This window comes from Notechis scutatus, chromosome 14, assembly GCF_049901735.1.
Source record: "Notechis scutatus isolate UNSWTSFEM ecotype Mainland chromosome 14, rNotScu1.2, whole genome shotgun sequence".
Classification (NCBI taxonomy): Eukaryota; Metazoa; Chordata; class Lepidosauria; order Squamata; family Elapidae; genus Notechis; species Notechis scutatus.
In genome coordinates, this window is record NC_142022.1 from 3,897,386 (window position 1) to 3,915,628 (window position 18,243).

Below are 18,243 nucleotides of genomic sequence, written 5' to 3' on the forward strand. Positions count from 1 at the left end.
CTCAAGAGAGCATCACCGACCCTACAGCCTTTTCCCTCCAAGGTTGTAAAATGGGGAAAAATTCACTCAGCAAGTGTCTTGCTTTGCAACAGAAATGTTGGGCTCAGTTGTGGTTGTAAATCAGTTGTGTTGATTGAGAGCAATCAACCCATGGATCAGAAGTTGCCTTCAGAAGTTGTGGGAGCTTCATCCCTGGAGGCTTTCCAGAAGAGACTGGACTGCCACCTGTCAGAAATGGTGTGGGGTCTCCTGCTTGGGTGGAGGGTTGGACTAGATGACCTCCAAGGTCCCTTCCAACTCTGTTAATCTGTAAATCTGTAATATCTAAGCAATCAATCCCTGGAACACAAGTTGCCTTCAGAAGTTGTGGGAGCTTTGACTTCCGGTTTGGGCTTCTTCGGCAACGGACCGAAATCGTGATCGTCCATGGTTTTGATCCGTGCTCGCCGCTGGAGCTCCCCGAGCTGCCTGGATTCGGGGCTGAAGCCACCTCATAGAGGTGGTGAAGAAGGGGGAGCCATCAGTGGGGTTGAGGAGAGCCGCATCTCTCCTCCTCGGCTGGCCATTACTCCCTTCCCCAAAGGCGGTTGCAGCGTTGGTCAGAAATGGCCACCTCAAAGAAGAACCCGACCGGACAAGATTGTGCAGGAGGAAGTTTAAAGGAGAAAGTTTGACTGACTGGGCTGAACGGAGAACATCTATTTAAGGTACCTGGAACCTGAATTTTAAAGACTAATATTATTCCTAAAAAAGATTTTAAGCTGCGAAAGAGAAAGGGAAAGGAAATGGAATTGGCTTTTTTCCCTCTAACTGACTTGGAACATTATGAAGAAGAGATTGGAATAAGAAATTGATACTAATCCACTTTGACATTAATAGGCTATTTCTAGCTGAAAATAAAGTGTCAAAGGGATAAAGATTCTTGGATAATTTTAAAACTTTCTTTAGAAAAAGAGAAAGCAGCGGAGGGAAAAATGAAAAAAGAGGGTGGAATCTGGAAAATGGAGGAGACCACCTGGATCTTAAAAAAAAAAAAAAATTGATAGTGGAATTTTAACAAGGCTTGCAAAAGTTACATTGTAGCTGAAACGTTGTTACAAGACAACAAAGCCCCTGGAAAGAGAAAGTGAGAAAAGAAGCAAGAAACAGTTTTGGATTATTGGATGATTCCTGGAACTTTGGATGGAGGATCCTAATGAAATAAAATAAAATCAATTGGGGGTTGTTTAAATTTTTTTAAAATGGCATCACTCCTTGAAGAGTTAAAAATGAGACTTAAAGAACAAAAAGAAGAAGCACAAGACGGAAGAGGATCTTTTGGCTTTGTATTTCAATTTTTAGAAATGGAGATCTTGAACTATGAAAAACAACAAGAAACGCTGGCAGAACAAGAAGGGCGGGACAACGAAGAAGCCATCTTTAATGACCAATAAATTTTAAGCGGGGTAAAAAAGGGAAAGGGGGGGAAAGGGAGTTAAAAACTTAAGCACTGAAGCAACAACCAAAAAAAGAGTAATTTGAAAAGTAATCATAATATCAAGAAGAAGCAGAAGGGAGGATCACAGAAGGGAGAATCAGATAGAAAAGGGAATAAAAAGGGGAGGGAGAAGAAGAGAGGGAAGAGGGAAAGGAAAAGAAGCTACAAAAGACAGAAACAAGATATAGAGGTACAGGAAAAACGTACAAGAATTAAAGGTATAAACCTATCTAAAAGACACAGAGACAATGGTTAAAATTTAACTTAAGGAGAGGATTCTACAAGGGTGCATGGGATAGCATTGTTATATTAGAAATAGAAAATGGTTAGAAAATATGTTAGATGATTAAAGTGACTGAAAAAATTTCTATTGATATGTAGTGGAATATTTGTTTGTAAAGAGAATAAGGCTCTCAATGATTTAAAAAGAACGTTTAAAAAAACTGAAAAGAAACATGGAAGATTTTTATCAGTTGACAAGATGAATAAGAATAATAACTTTATTGACTACTGTTAATAACTATTGTTTGGTTTTTTATTTAAAGACAGTAATAAGTAAAATATGAAATATAGATGATTAAAGTGAAAAACAACTGATATTACTAGGTAATGTTTGTTAAAAGAAATAGAAATGTAAAAGATTGTTATTAATATTAATGGCAGAGCTGTAATTGAATAGAATAATTATTCCATTTACTATTGTTATACATATATACACAGATATATATACATATATACTTTTTTCTTTTAAGAATTTAGGGTATATTTTAAGGGAATGTACCAAGCAGAATTCAATTGTAAATAGGTATGTGTTACAAAATAGAGGTTAAAAAATGAATGTTATAACTGTAAAAATGTAACTTAAAATTTTAAATAAGATTTGTAAAAAGATACAAAGGTGTTACACTCCAATCTAGTAATTACAGGGGAAAATTTGTTTCATGAGAAAAGATAATATGAAATTGTAAACAGGACAGACGAAAGTATAAAAACATTGATTAGAAAGATTTTAAAAATTAGAAAAAGATATGTAATTTAATTAAGAAAGGAATGAGATAATTTAAAATAAGGCTATAGGAAGTAAAGAAAGGGAAAAGCTATTGAAAAAATTGTGAAAATAGTTATAAGATATGGATTAGAATGTATAAGATAAAGATGTATTGAGTTTATGTCTGTATGGAGAAGTGATAACCGGGGGCCACACTGTTCTCAAAAAAAGATTTTGTATTTGTATGTTTTGTGAAAACTTAAATAAAACTTTTATTTAAAAAAAAAAAAAGAAGTTGTGGGAGCTTCATCCCTGGAGGCTTTCAAGAAACTGGATTGCCATTTCTCAGAAACGATGTAGGCTCTTCTGCTGGGGCTGGTGGGTTGGACTAGATGACCTATCAGGTCCCTTCCAGCTCTGTTATTCTGTTATTGACTATGTATCAGAATGGTCAATCAAATGGCAACTTCAAATCTCAACAAATAAATGCTCTGTCTTACATATTGGCAAAAAAATCAGAAAATAAAATACAAGCTGAATAGTCAAGACCTTGTTGAGGATCCAAACTCTGTCAAGGACCTTGGAATACTCATCTCTAATGACCTAAGTGCTAGAGCCCGCTGTAACTACATAGCCAAAAAGGCATTAAGAGTTGTTAACCTAATCCTACTTAGCTTTTTCTCTGGTAATATCACACTACTAACTAGAGCATACAAAACATTTGCTAGACCAATACTCGAATACAGCTCATCAGTCTGCAACCCACATTACGTATCTGATATTAGCACAGTTGAGAAAGTCCAGAAATATTTCACAAGAAGAGTTCTCCACTCCTCTACCTGTTGCTGAATACCTTATGCCACCAGACTTGAAACTCTAGACCTAGAAAACTTACAACTACGCCGCCTTCGGTCCGATCTAAGTATAGTATATAAAATCATACATTGCAATGTCCTACCTGCAAATGAATAGTTCGGCTTTAATCATAACAATACAAGAGCACACAATAGATACAAACTCAAGGTTAACTGTACCAAATTTGACTGCAGGAAATACGACTTCAGCAACAGAGTGGTCAACGTTTGGAATACTCTACCTGACTCTGTGGTTTCTTCCCCAAACCAAAAACTTTAACCTCAGATTGTCTACTATTGACCTCACCCCATTCCTAAGAGGCCTGTAGGGGGCGTGCATAAGCGCACCATTCGTGCCTACCATCCCTGTGCTATTGTTTCTTTTTATTTTTCTTATAAGTATCAATCTCATGTATTCAAAACTATGTTTATTCTTATATTATTCTTATCTTGTAAGTGATTGACAAATCAAATCAAATAAAAATAAAGTTGTGAGAGCTTCATCATCCCTGGAGGCTTTCAAGAAGAGACTGGGTCTGGACTCTGTCAGAAATGGTGTAGGGTCTCCTTCTGGGGGGGGGGGGTTGGACTAGATGACCTACCAGGTCCCTTCCAACTCTGTTAACCTGTTTATCTGACTACCTGTAGCACATTCGTCCGCCGTGCGACTGATTCGACATGCCTTTGGAGCACCAGAAGGCCACTGGGAAAACTCACCGCTTTCCGCCTGGCTGGTCCAAGAACCCCCCACCCCACCCCCCACCCGTTGGCATAACCACGTAAGCTGTTTCCTTGATCAGCCCATCCCAGGCGATCAAAGGGCAGGTCATCGTTGCAACACGCCTGCCTTCTCACGCTACCAGCTCCGAGCAAGACCTGCCTGGAGCCAGGAGCTAAGAAACCAGGGGCTCCTTCCGCAGCCAGAGGCCCCCCCTCTCTTCCTGGGCCCCCCCGTCCACCATGGCAAACTGGAAATGCATTATGGGCTCCGTCTTCGGTGGGGCGCTGCTGCTGACCGCAGGGATCTTGCTGGGGCACTTTGCCATCCCCAAAGAGGCGCCGTCCCCCGACTGGATCCACAAGATCACCCAGGATGTGGATCTAGTCACCCTGGAGGATTTCATGAACCAGGTGGAAGCTGCCAACATCCGAGAGAACCTCAAGTAAGCATTTGGGGTGGGGGGAGGTGAGAGGGGCTCAGGACCAGCCCTGACATCGTGGGAAGGGCCCTTTGTGGAGGCCCTCGGGTTTGTCTTCGAAAGGGCTGGCCTAGGAACCTGGGGGCGGCGAGTTTGAGTCCCGCCTTAGGTACGAGAGGCTGCTCTGGGTGACTTTGGGCCAGTCCTTCTCTCTGAGTCCAATTCAACCTTGCAAGGATGTTTGTGGGAAAAATGGGAGGGGGAAGGAGGAATGATCACCTTGAGGATGGAAGGAAGGAAGAAGAAAGAGACGGAGGGAGAGAGAGAGAGAGAGAGAGAGACGGAAGGAGAGAGAGAGAAAGGAAGGAAGAAGAGATAGAGGGAGAGAGAGAGAGAGAGAGATGGAAGGAGAGAGAAAGGAAGGAAGGAGAAAGAAAGATAGAGGGAGGAGGGAGAGAGCGAGGGAAAAGGAAGCAGAAACAAAGAAAGAGAAAGAGGGGGAGGATGAAAGGAGAAAAGAGAGAGAGAAGAAGGAAGGAAGAAGAAAGAAAGAGAAAGGAAGGAGAAAGAAAAAGAAAGAGATGGATGGAGGGAGAAAGTAAGAAAGAAAGAGAGGTGAGGGAGAGAGGGAGGGAGTAAGGAGAAAGAGAGAGGAAGAAGAAAGAAAGAGAGAGAAAGGAAGGTAGGTAGGAGAAAGAAAAAGAAAGGGGTGGAGAAAGGAAGAAGAAACAAACAGAGAGGGGGGAGGAAGAAAGGAGAAAGAAAGAGACAGAAAGGACGGAGAAAGAAAAAAGAGGAATGGAGGGAGAAAGGAAGAAGAATGGATGAAAGAAAGAAAGAGGGAGAGGGAGGGAGGAAAAGGAAAGAGAACTTTTCTTTCATACTCCCAGAAACATCAGGGCCGGGGTGACCTATTTTGTGTCTACTCAGTTGGATTCAGGATTAACCCAAGCTTGAAATCTGGGCTGCCTGCCTGAATCCAAAGTTTGAACGCTTCTTGCCTGCCGTTCTTTCAGATCAGTTGAGCTCAGAGAAGATGGGGGGCTAAATCAGCTGGCTTCTTAAAATATCCCAAATGTGATTCATTTTAAGTTCTGCTAGACTCCACTTCATTTGCTGGCAAAGCATGTTAAACTTACCTACCAGCCAGGTATGTGATGAATGTAGCATCTGAAAAGTGGCTTAATAGTTAACCAGGTTACATATAAACCTATTTTTATAAAAACCAGCCTGTTTGGTCAATGCTCCACTCAAAGCATCATTACAAACTCTGAAACTTAGACCCCAGATGGTATGAATTGAGTTGCCATGTTGGCAGTGCTGGGAACAGACTAAAAAAGCCCCATTTTTTTGGTGGCACTTTTACATTTCTTGGTCTAAAATGATTTAGCTGAATTATACGGTACTTACAGCCATTCATTTAGCAACAATTCGAAGTTACTACGACGTGGCTGGCTGGGAAATTCTGGAAATTGAAATCCATACATCTTCAAGCTGCCTAAATTGAGAAACGCTAATTTATACTATGAGATAGATATTGTGATAAGTGCAACATTGCAAACTCCTGGACAACTCCAAATATGTTGTACTAACAATCCCACCATCCCCTGCCGCTGGTTATACTTAAGCATGATGGGAGTGGTAGTCCAAAATATGTGGAGATTATCAGGCTGGTCAGCTCCAGTTTAATAACAGAATAACAGAACAAACAGAATAACCATAATTACAGAATGACCAGAAAAACAGAATTACAAAATAACAAGAACAGAATAAACAGAATAAACAGAATTACAGAATAACAAGAACAGAATAAACAGAATTACAGAATAACCAGAATAACAGAACAAACAGAATAACAGAATAACCAGAATAACCAGAAAAACAAAATTACAGAATAAAACGAACAGAATAACCAGAATAACAGAATAAACAGAACAACCAGAATCACAGAATAACTAGAATTAGAGTTGGAAGGGACCTTGGAGGTCCTATAGTCCAACCCCCTGCTTGAGCAGGACATCCAATGGCTGTTCAATCTCTTCTTAAAAATTTGCAGTGTTGGAGCATTTACAACTTCTGGAGGCAAGCTGTTTTTTCCTCTGTTGAAAGATGCAATCATCCCCCCAAAAAGTGACCTTAGTGAAATCTGAAATATGCGGCAAACAAACATGGTTTCCCCATCTGTCCTTCACAACTTTAGGAAGCTGTCAGCCAAGCCCCACATGGCAACCACTAAGGGGGACCAAGATCTAGTCAAACTCCTCCTCGAACGCTGGAACGACCCGGAATGTGGTCTGGACAAGGCCACGGAGATCCAGTACGACGTCTTTCTGTCCTTCCCAGATCCAGAGAAACCTAACAGGGTGGCTGTGGGTGAGTATGGGAAGTGGGGAGGACAGGGCGGTGATTGGGAAAGTTTTGTGGGGACAACCCTCCCTTGCCACTTTTCCCCTTCCTGGTAGGGAAGACTGCCTAAATTCCCCATTTATGGGGTGTCACCATGCAACACCAGACAAGAGGAAGGTTCAGGTCCAAGCCAGGAATAAAATAAAATGACGGTTGATTGGAATAAAAGTTTAATGATAAACACAAACAGGGGGCTGGACTAGAAGACCTCCAAGCTCCCTTCCTATTCTATTCTATTCTATTCTATTCTATTCTATTCTATTCTATTCTATTCTATTCTATTCTATTCTATTCTATTCCATTCCATTCTATTCTATTCCATTCCAATATCTATTCTATTCTATTCTATTCTATTCTATTCTATTCTATTCTATTCTATTCTTTCATTCCAATATCTATTCTGTTCTATTCTATTCTACCCTATTCTATATTCTATTCCATTCCATTCCATTCCATCCTATTTTCTATTCTATTCTACCCTATTCTATATTCTATTCTATATTCTATTCTATTCTATTCTCTATTCCATTCTCTATTTCATTCTGTTCTATTCTATTCCATTCCATTCCATTCCATATTCTCTCCTACCCTATCCCATTTCATTCTATTCCATCCTATTCCATCCTATTCTATTCTATATTCTATTTTATATTCCATTCCATTCCATTCCATTCCATTCCATTCCATTCTATTCTATTCTATTCTATTCTATTCTATTCCATTCCTTACAATATTTATTCTATTCTACCCTATTCTATATTCTATTCTATTCTATTCTATTCTATTCTATTCTATTCTATTCTATTCTATTCTATTCTATTATATTCTATTCTATTCTATTCTATTCTCTATTCCATTCTCTATTTCATTCTGTTCTATTCCATTCTATTCCATTCCATTCCATATTCTATCCTACCCTATCCCATTTCATTCTATTCCATCCTATTCCATCCTATTCTATTCTATATTCTATATTCTATTTTATATTCCATTCCATTCCATTCCATTCCATTCCATTCCATTCTATTCTATTCTATTCTATTCTATTCTATTCTATTCTATTCTATTCCTTCCAATATTTATTCTATTCTATTCTATTCTATTCTATTCTATTCTATTCTATTCTATTCTATTCTATTCTATTCTCATTCTATTCCTTCCAATATTTATTCTATTCTATTCTATTCTATTCTATTCTATTCTATTCTATTCTATTCTATTCTATTCTGCATTCTATTCTATTCCTTCCAATATCTATTCTATTCTATTCTATTCTATTCTATTCTATTCTATTCTATTCTATTCTATTCTATTCTACACACAAAGATAGTGTGCAGTTCGAGCTCAGCTGAATAACTAGCTAGATGAGTGCCGGTATTTTTATACAGGTCCTGAAATGCTGCTGCTGCTCTCTCTCTCTCTCTCTGTGTGTGTGTGTGTGTGTGTTGTGTGTGTGTGTGTGTGTGCTGTGCAATGAAGGGGGCTTGTGTTTTGAAAGGGTGTTGGGTGATTCTTATTGTGGCCAATGGCTTTTGTCCTGTGTTGGATGTGATGATCCAAGCTCTGTCAAGGACCTTGGAGTATTCATCTCTAATGATCTAAGTGCTAGAGCCCACTGTAACTACATAGCCAAAAAGGCATTAAGAGTTGTTAACCTAATCTTACGTAGCTTCTTCTCTGGTAATATTACACTACTAACTAGAGCATACAAAACATTTGCTAGACCAATACTTGAATACAGTTCATCAGTCTGGAACCCACATTATGTATCTGATATTAATACAACTGAGAAAGTCCAGAAATATTTCACAAGAAGAGTTCTCCACTCCTCTACTCGTTGCAGAATACCTTATGCCACCAGACTTGAAATTCTAGATCTAGAAAACCTAGAACTACGCCGCCTTCGGTCTGATCTTAGTATAGTATATAAAATCATACATTGCAATGTCCTACCTGTCAATGAATACTTCAGCTTCAACCATAACAACACAAGAACACACAATAGATACAAACTCAAGGTTAGTCGCACCAAACTTGATTGCAGGAAATACGACTTCAGCAACAGAGTGGTCAATGTCTGGAATACTCTACCTGACACTGTGGTTTCTTCCTCAAACCCCAAAAACTTTAACCTTAGACTGTCTACTATTGACCTCACCCCTTTCCTAAGAGGTGTGTAGGGGGTGTGCATAAGCGCACCAACGTGCCTACCGTCCCTGTCCCATTGTTTCTTTTATTTTTCTTATATGTACCCATTTCAAGTATTCATAACTATGTATATACTTATACCTATTATCTTGTAAGCGATTGGCAAATCAAAATAAATAAATAAATAAATAAATTTGAGTGAGGGGCTGCTTTCTAATCCTACCCTTCTGCCTTTGTTAGCTGTCAAACTTTGCTGCAAGGCATTTCAAAATATCCTATCTTGAGTGGGTTTCCGCCTGCAGGATTTGCTTTGCTTATGAATGGAGCCATCTTGGCTTCCTCTTTCAATAAGCTCTTTATCTTCTTGAACTTCATCACTCTTTCAAGAAGAGACTGGATTGCCATCTGTCAGAAATGGTGTAGGGTCTCCTGCTTGGACTAGATGACTTACAAGGTCTCTTCCAACTCTGTTATTCTGTTTTCTGTTATTCTGTATTCTTAAGCGCTGACATCTGCTGTGAGCTGTTAAGAAAGAATTGGGGGCTGCTTTCTGCCTCTCAAAACATGTTTCTCCATTTCTCCTTTAGGGAAATATAATATTCTGCTTTTTTTAGTATTTCCCAAAATATTTCATTCTTCAGGGTGGTGGTGGGGCTTCCCACAGCTGGTTTGGAAAATGCTAAACCAGGTTTAGACCATGAAGGATCAAGCTGTGGTCCATTTAACTGGCCTCCACCTCCCATGATGGACTACCCTAACCCTAATCTTCGGCCTGCTTTCAAAAGGCAACAGGTTGCAATCCATGCAGGTAATCCTTGATTTACAATCTTTTCTTTTAGTGACCGTTCAAAGCCACAATGGCACTGAATAAAAAAGAGTAAAACACAGAATAACGGAGTTGGAAAGATCCTTGGAGGTCTTCTAGTCCAACCCCCTGCTCAAGCAGGAGACTTAAATGATGGTAATGTTAATCATAATGCTCAAACAATGGCAATAACAACAACAAACAAACATGGTTTGGAGTTCTAGGTAGTTCTCGGTTTAACGACCACAATTGCTGTCATTAGCTTTGTCAGGACCATTTTGGCCAGAGTGGTTAAGTGAATCAGGTGGTCATTAAGCAAATCCAGCTTTCCCCCATTAGCCTGGCTTGTGGGAAGCTGGGTGGGAAGGTCACAAAGATCGATCACATGACCTCCAGATGGTGCAACTGTCATAAATGCATGACATTTGTCAAGCAATTTTGATTGCATGACCATGGAGACATGGCAACGGTCGTAAATGCGAGGACTGAACGTAAGTCATTTTTTCCCAGCACCGTTGCAACTCTGAAGGATCTTTTTAGAGCATGCTAGCTGGGAATCCTGGGAGATGACGTTAAATTTTTTGAGGGAGAAATTTTAACCAAAATTTATTTCCTTTCCAGTGCTGGAAAACAACACTGAGGTGTTTGCCTCCAGAGAAACTGAGGAAAAACTCACTCCAGACCAAGAAGATCCAGATATAGTAAAGCCCTACGCAGCTTATGGACCCCCAGGGACCGCCAAGGTATAGCTCCTCAAAGAGTAACTCTACCCTTGCCTTTTATTCTTCAACCTCGGTGGCTCAACCTCGGCCTCCTGAAGATGGGTGGACTTCAACTCCCAGAATTCCTTACGCTTCCAACATTCTCCATGCTGCCTGGAGGATTATGAGAGTTTAACTGATTTAACAGATTGAAAGAGTTGGAAGGGACCTTGTAGGTCATCTAGTCCAACCCCCTGCGTAAGCAGGAGACCCTACACAATTTCTGACAGATGGCAGTCCAGTCTCTTCTGGAAAGCTTCCAGGGATGGAGCTCCCACAACTTCTGAGGGCAACTTCTATTCCATGGGTTGATTGCTCTCATTGTCAGAAAATTCCTCCTTATTTCCAGGTTGAATCTCTCCTTGGTCAGTTTCCATCCATTAATCCTTGTCTGGCCTTCAGGTGCCTTGGAGAATAGCTTAACCCCTTTCTCCTCTCTGTGGCAGCCCCTCAAGTATTGGAAGACTGCTATCCTGTCTCCCCTGGTCCTTCTCTTCCCTAGAGTAGCCAGGCCCAGTTCCTGCAACCGTTCATCGTATGTTTGAGCCTCCAGGCCTCTAATCATCCTGGTTGCTCTTCTCTGTACTTTTTCTAGAGTCTCAACCTCTTTTTTATAGTGTGGTGATCAAAACTTATGAAGTCCACCCATCTTCATTGGGTTAATAGAAGGGGCAACCCGCTTCTATCTAATCTCTCATCTTTGTTATCGCATCTCAGGCTGGAATTTGCTCAGTTTTATGATCCAACCCCAGATAGCATGTTCCTCTTCTACTGCTGTTAAATCAATGAATCATCTTTATGTGCTTTGTTGGTTGTTAAAATTATTGCTCAACTCGGCGGAGTTTTAGCTTCAGGAAGAGAACATAGAAGGACGAATCCATCTCTAATTTTTTTATTTTACTGAGTGCCTTTGATTGATTGGCTTTCGTGTTCCCCCCCCCTTCTTTTTTAACACAAGAAACCTTGGATGTTTTCCTTCAACATTTCACACCAAAGGTTTTTTGTTTATTTGACAGATGAGACTACAGATTACTCCATTCATTTAGTCACCATTCAACGTTACAAACGGTGGTTGAAAAAGTAATTTATGACTGTTTTTTCACACTTAATGACTGTGGCAGATTCCCTGTACTTCAAAATTTGGACACTTGTCAACTTGGCTCATGTTTATGACTGTTGCAGTAATCTTCTGACTAGTCAATAGGGAAGCCTGATTCACTTAACAAAGGTGTGACTAACTTAACAGCTGCAGTGATTCACATAACAACTGTGGCAAGAAAGTAAAATGGAGGAAAAACTCACTTAAGTGTCTTGCTTAGTAATAGAAATTTGGGGCTCACTTCTGGCCGTTAGTAGAGCCCATATTAGTGCATTGATCTGTATATGTATATAAAAGTGAAATGCCACTCACACATCATCACAAAATCTCCAGAACCGTAAAGCCTACAAACTTGAAATTTGGCCTCTATGTTCCTCTTGGCTTCTAGGTGCTCACTAAGAAAGGATTTTTTGAAATGATCGTCGGAGCATTTGTATTTCCTATATTATTATTATTATTATTATTATTATTATTATTATTATTGTTATTGTTATTGTTATTGTTATTGTTATTGTTATTGTTGTTATTGTTATTGTTATTGTTATTGTTATTGTTATGCTCTGATGCCAAGGAGTTCTACTCCCCCTCACCACCTGAAAAGAAATCTGTTCCAAAGGCAAAACACAAGCAGAGGAGTTTCAGTTTCAGTTTCAGAGCACCAAGCATCTTTAGTACAGAACAGTTGAGCTAAGCCACGCCCAGGCTCCTTGCTGTCTCCTTCTTGCTCACACAGCTAATACTACTTCAGTTTCCAAACAGCCCTCAACTCTCTCACACACTGAACAGGGCGCTAGCCAGATGAATCCTGATGGATGCAGGTAGGCAGAGGCAAAATTCCCCCCCCCTTATTTTCCTCCCCAAAAACTAAGGCCGACCACATAGTTTTGTAGTATCAGTATAATGTCAATTTATCAATAATAACATTGCATTTTCTGCCACTCCATGGCACTTGATTTCTTCCAGGGGAAACTGGTCTATGCCAACCAAGGAAGAATGAGTGATTATGAATTCCTTCTTAATCAAAGTATCGACCTCAACGGCACCATTGCCATCACTCGCTATGGAGGAGCTGGCAGAGTTGCGAAGGTAACCCTGGAGCAGAGGGAGCATGTTTTCCTCCTGCAGTGACAGATGTTTATAAGATGGTCTTCAATGCACAGGATCAGTTGTTCAAAATCTAAGTCTATCCGTTTAAAGCAGAACTCTCCAAACTTGTCCAATTTTGGACTTGTGGACTTCAACTCCCAGAATTCTCCAGCCAGCAGAGCTGGCTGAGGAATTCTGCAAATTGAAGTCCATAAGTCTTAAAGTTGCCAAGTTTTGGGACCCCTGATTTAACGGACAAATCAGTATTTCTTAACCTCAACCACTTTAAGATGGGTGGACTTCGACTCCCAGTTGGCTAGGGAATTCTGGGAGTTGAAGTCCATCCATCTTAAAGTGATCAAGGTTGAGAAATACCAAGTTGGTTAAGCTAACTTACTAGAGAGGCTGAATAGTCCAACGATCAATAAAATAAACCACATAAGCCAGGTTTTCTCAACATATGATGGCTATAGATACAACAAAGCCCTTTGATCATGGTAAACCACTTTAATTGAGCCTCACATGACAAAGTTTCTTGAATTGACTTTTGTGCATGTTGTGTTAACAATAGGGAACATGCTCTGGTAGTGATTTAAGGCCATGTTGTATGTCTTTTGCTTGGACCACTATCTCTCTGCCTCTTGAGATGCTTGCAACTCTCCATCATTCCCAGCCTGGCTGAGAGTGATGGGAGCTGTAGTCACACATGCCTGGAAGATATTGGAGTTCAGAGGGTCTGTGTGTGGTTTTTCGCAGTATTTTGTAACACACTGTTGAAGATGTCTGGCCTCTCTGAATATGTTCTGCCCATTTTTAAAATTTTCATCTATAATTGTGTTATATAATATATATTTATCAATATATATATATATATATATATATATATATATATAGTAATATATATTATAATTATAATATAATAGGCAATAGTATAGTATTATATAATAATCTATATAAATAGATAATATAGATTATATAATTGTTTGTGTATAATTATGTTATATAATATATTATCTCTCAATATAATATACACAGTAATATATATTATAATTATAACAGGAAATAGTATAGTATTATATACTATATAATAATAATCTATATAATTACCTATGTTCTATGTACTTAACAGAGGGATAGATATGTTTTAGCCTTCAGTCCCCTCATCATCCTGGTTGCTCTTCTCTGTACTTTTTCTGGAGTCTCAACCTCTTTTTTATAGTGTGGTGACCAAAACTGGATGCAGTACTCTAGGTGTGGCCTTACTAAGGCTTTATAGAGTGGTATTAGTACCTCCCTTGATCTTGATTGTATCCCTCTGTTAATGCAACTTAGGATTGCATTGGCTTTTTTGGCTGCCACCGCACACTGCTGGCTCATATTTAGCTGGTTGTCCACTAAGACTCCAAGATCCCTCTCCCGGTTACTGCTATTGAGCCTGGTTTATATGTGTACGTTTGCTTTTTCTTGCCTAAGTGTAGGACTTTACTTTTCTCTACATTGAATTCAAGGGTGGGGTTCTACTTGTTCTATCTGGTTCTATAGAACCGCTTGTTAACTTTCTAAGCAGTTCGGAGAACCGGTAGTTAGAAGCAATCTCCTTTTGTTTTTTTCCACCCTTATTACATTCTTGCCAGTACGCCTAGACTTCCTGTCCCGGAGCTTCTGAGGCTTAGCTTTCTTAAAGGGGAAGGGTTGTTTTAAGATTTTTACACTGCTGTTGGGAGGAAACACTTCTCTGGACAATCAGCACTTTGAAGAAATAATTGAATAATGAAGCAAAGCTTTTAGTGACAGGGAACCAAGATGAGTGCCATTCAGCAAGGTTTCTTGGCTAGTTAGAAAGATTAACATTCAAATGTGAGTTTACATACCCTTGTCTGAGTTTTGGTCTAAAACTGGTTTTTGGTGAAGGTTAATTCTGTGCTTGGTGATGTTTAATCCTGTGTTTATTGATGGGATAATTTTCCCTATTCAGCTTCAACAAGTAACAGCTACTATTGTGATTTAATTATTTGTGTTGTGTTTGAATTTTTTCTTGCCTCATGGTTTCTTTTTCTATTGGGGGGTGGGGGGTGGGGGGCTTCCTCACTGCTTTAGTACTATCTGGCACTGTCCTTTTGGGGTGTACTTCCAAGAGGCAGGTTACGTAATCATCATAACTTTCATCCAATGAGGAAAGAATGACGTAAACCTGATGCAGCTCTGAAAAAATCAGTTCCTTTTCATGTAGCTCTTGAAAAGTTCTTTTCATAAAGTTCAAATGAGCTAACATATGCTCCACCTTTCAGAAGACATGCTCTAACCAGCGAACAATAAACATCTAGCAACAGAACTAACAACCCAGGTTTCTGGCTCCATCTTATGGCCGTTTGAGGAACCAAACCCAATTACAATTTTAGCATTCCCTTAAAGAGACAGCATTAAATGTCTATCCTGGTTTATATGTTTCCAACCAACTGTTAGGTGACTATCAATTCCTAACAACTACCTGTATTCTTTTGGAGTATTTCTGTATTAAGTTATGAATCTTGCCCCAGTCTTTCTTTATGTGATGACCCGGGGCGTGGCACAAAAGCAACAAAGTCACAAAAGTAGGTAAAGTCCCTTTAATACCTCCAACTTGGCCCCCAATGTCCAGTTATCATCAGCTGGAGAAAAACCTCTCCAAAGAACAGTTTTTAAAGGGAAGAAATTCAGTCCGACCCCAAAGTACATATAAATTATAAATAAAAACCAACACAAACCACAAGCTGCAGCAATTAATGAGACAGGGCAGGATAAGGAATTGCAGACTTCAAAAGGTAATGAAACACACACAGTTGGGAGGATGCCAAAACCCAGATAAGACGTGACAAACAAAGTTAATGCATACTTTGCTTCGAGCAAGGTTCTGTGAGCAAACACCCTTTTTAAATCCTGTTTTCCCAGCTGCAGCTAACAAAGGGAATCAGGGCCCTTTTCTCCCCTGTAACCCATGTTGCTCCCTTCTCCATTTCTCCCTGTGTGCCCTAGGATGAAGAGGGCCTGGGTCTTCCTCTGAATGCCATGCCAGACTGTGCCCTTCCCCAGTTTCCTCCACAGCCACCCGAGCCACACTTCCACTCTCTGTTAGCTATTCTACCTCCCCCTCGGAATCAGATTCCAACAGGGGCATGACACTTTGCTTTGTCACAAGTCTGCCAAAGATGTTCCTGGAATTAAATCCTGATTTGATGGATTTTTCTCTTCTATCTCTAGGCGATCAACGGGGCAAAATTTGGCGTCATTGGTGTGGTGGTGTACACAGATCCTGCAGACATCAACGATGGGAAATCTTCACCCGAGGAGACCTATCCTCTTTCGTGGTATATGCCCCGCTCTGGTGTAGAGAGAGGCTCTTTCAAAACCGGCTTTGGAGATCTTCTGACACCCTATTTTCCTGCCAAAAGTAAGAGGAGGCACAAAGAGGGTGTCTTCAGAGGTCAAATGGTGGGTTTTGAACCCCTCTCTTAGTGGGCAACCAGCTAAATAGGAGCCAGCCGTGTGCAGCAGCAGCCAAAAAAGCCAATGCAATCCTAAATTGCATTAACAGAGGGATAGTTGAAAACATATGAAGAACGGTTGCAGGAACTGGGCCTGGCTAGTCAAGGGAAGAGAAGGACCAGGGGAGACAGGAGAGCAGTCTTCCAATATTTGAGGGGCTGCCACAGAGAGGAGGAGGGGGTCAAGCTGTTTTCCAAAGCACCTGAAGGCCAGACAAGGAAGAATGGATGGAAGCTGAACAAGGAGAGATTCAGCCTGGAAATGAGGAATTTTCTGACAGTGAGAACCATCAACCGAATGAAACAGAAGTTGCCTTCAGAAATTGTGGGAGCTTCATCACTGGAGGCTTGCAAGAAGAGACTGGACTGCCCTCTGTCAGAAATGGTGCGAGGTTTCCTTCTTGGAAGCGGGGTTGGACTAGATGACCTACAAGGTTCCTTCCAACTCTGTTAATCTGTCAAAGATGGGTGGACTTCAACTCCCAGCATGGCTGGCTGGGGAAATCTATTCTATTCTATTCTTTCCAATATCTGTTATGTTCTGTCCTGTCCTATCCTATCCTATCCTATCCTATCCTATCCTATCCTATCCTATCCTATCCTATATCTTCCTGCAATCTTTTCCTGCAATTCAGTTCTTGCTGGGTTCTCAAATGCCCCCAATTTTATTCTCATTTATTTTCTGTTCCACTTTTTCCTTTTGATATTCAGATTTCACCTACCGGATTCCAGAGGATCAGATCTCTGGGATTTCCACAATCCCAATCCAACCCATTGGCTTTGAGGATGCCAAGGAGCTCATCTGGTGGGTATCAAATCAAACACACAGAAGCCCTTCATAGGCAGAGCCTAGATGGGTTATATTAGGGGTGTCCAAAGTTGACAACTTTAAGACACCTGGACTTCAACTGCCAGAATTTTGGTCACTGCACTATAAAAAAAGATGTTGAGACTCTAGAAAGTGTGCAGAGAAGAGCAACCAAGATGATGAGGGGACTGAAGGCTGAAACATATGATGAACGGTTGTAGAAACTGGACATAGCTAGTCTAATGAAGAGAAGGACCAGGGGAGACAGGAGAGCAACCTTCCAATACTTGAGGGGTTGCCATAAAGAGGAGGAGGGGGTCAAGCTATGTTCCAAAGCCCCTGAAGGCCAGCCAGACAAGGAACAATGGATGGAAACCGAACAAGGAGAGATTTAACCTGGAAATAAGGAGGAATTTTCTGACAGTGAGAGCAATTGACCTGTGGAACAGAAGTTGCCTTCAGAAGTTGTGGGAGCTTCATCCCTGGAGGCTTTCAAGAAGAGACTGGACTGCCATCTGTCAGGAATGGTGTAGGGTCTCCTTGGGCAGGAGGGGTTGGACAATACAACCTGTTAAGTTCGGGAAATAATGGAGACCAGACATCTGACCAGTGACTTCAACTCTTTAATAATTGTGAATAGAATAGAACAGAGCAAGGCTATGGGCAACAGCAACCCTTTTATAGGGTTATCTGCTACCTTGTTAACCAATGACATGTGCAATAAGTTTAAACTTATAACCAATGAGAAGTGTCCAAATAGTGGCCAATCAGGGACTACCTATGGACCAATCCCTAGTTGTTGTATAAGGGCCAATCAGGTATGCAGGTTCCCAAACCCTGATTTGCATTTATGCTAGTAACTTTTATTGATTCACAACACCCCTCCCCCTTGGGTTCCGTTTGAGGGGGGCTGTAACAAAATCCTCAAGATAGACAGGCCGTTTGGTCTGTCTGGCTGATTTCCGTGGTTCCACCTGGTTTGGTCTAAGGTCCGGTTCCGGTGGAACGTTTGGATGATCTTTATTAACTACAGTTTCGCTGCACGGTGATTCCGTGCTGCTTCCACTGTGGTTGTCTCTGCTACTCCGTGTTTCTTCGGGGTTTTGCAGTTCGGTTTCCCCGTATTAAAGTTCCCTGAAAAATTCAACTCC

At 40.6% G+C, this 18,243-nt stretch overlaps 1 protein-coding gene across 1 annotated transcript in view; it reads left to right on the plus strand.

Moving 5' to 3' along the window:
* Window positions 1-4,163: 4,163 nt before the first annotated feature.
* NAALADL1 (N-acetylated alpha-linked acidic dipeptidase like 1) overlaps window positions 4,164-18,243 on the plus strand; it is a 36,258-nt gene continuing 22,178 nt past the window's right edge. The window contains exons 1-6 of the mRNA XM_026685390.2: window positions 4,164-4,482; window positions 6,659-6,831; window positions 10,439-10,560; window positions 12,641-12,763; window positions 16,001-16,190; window positions 16,996-17,089. Coding sequence (XP_026541175.2) covers window positions 4,280-4,482; window positions 6,659-6,831; window positions 10,439-10,560; window positions 12,641-12,763; window positions 16,001-16,190; window positions 16,996-17,089 — 905 coding nt within the window. The 5' untranslated portion in view covers window positions 4,164-4,279. The remainder of the gene's footprint in view (window positions 4,483-6,658; window positions 6,832-10,438; window positions 10,561-12,640; window positions 12,764-16,000; window positions 16,191-16,995; window positions 17,090-18,243) is intronic.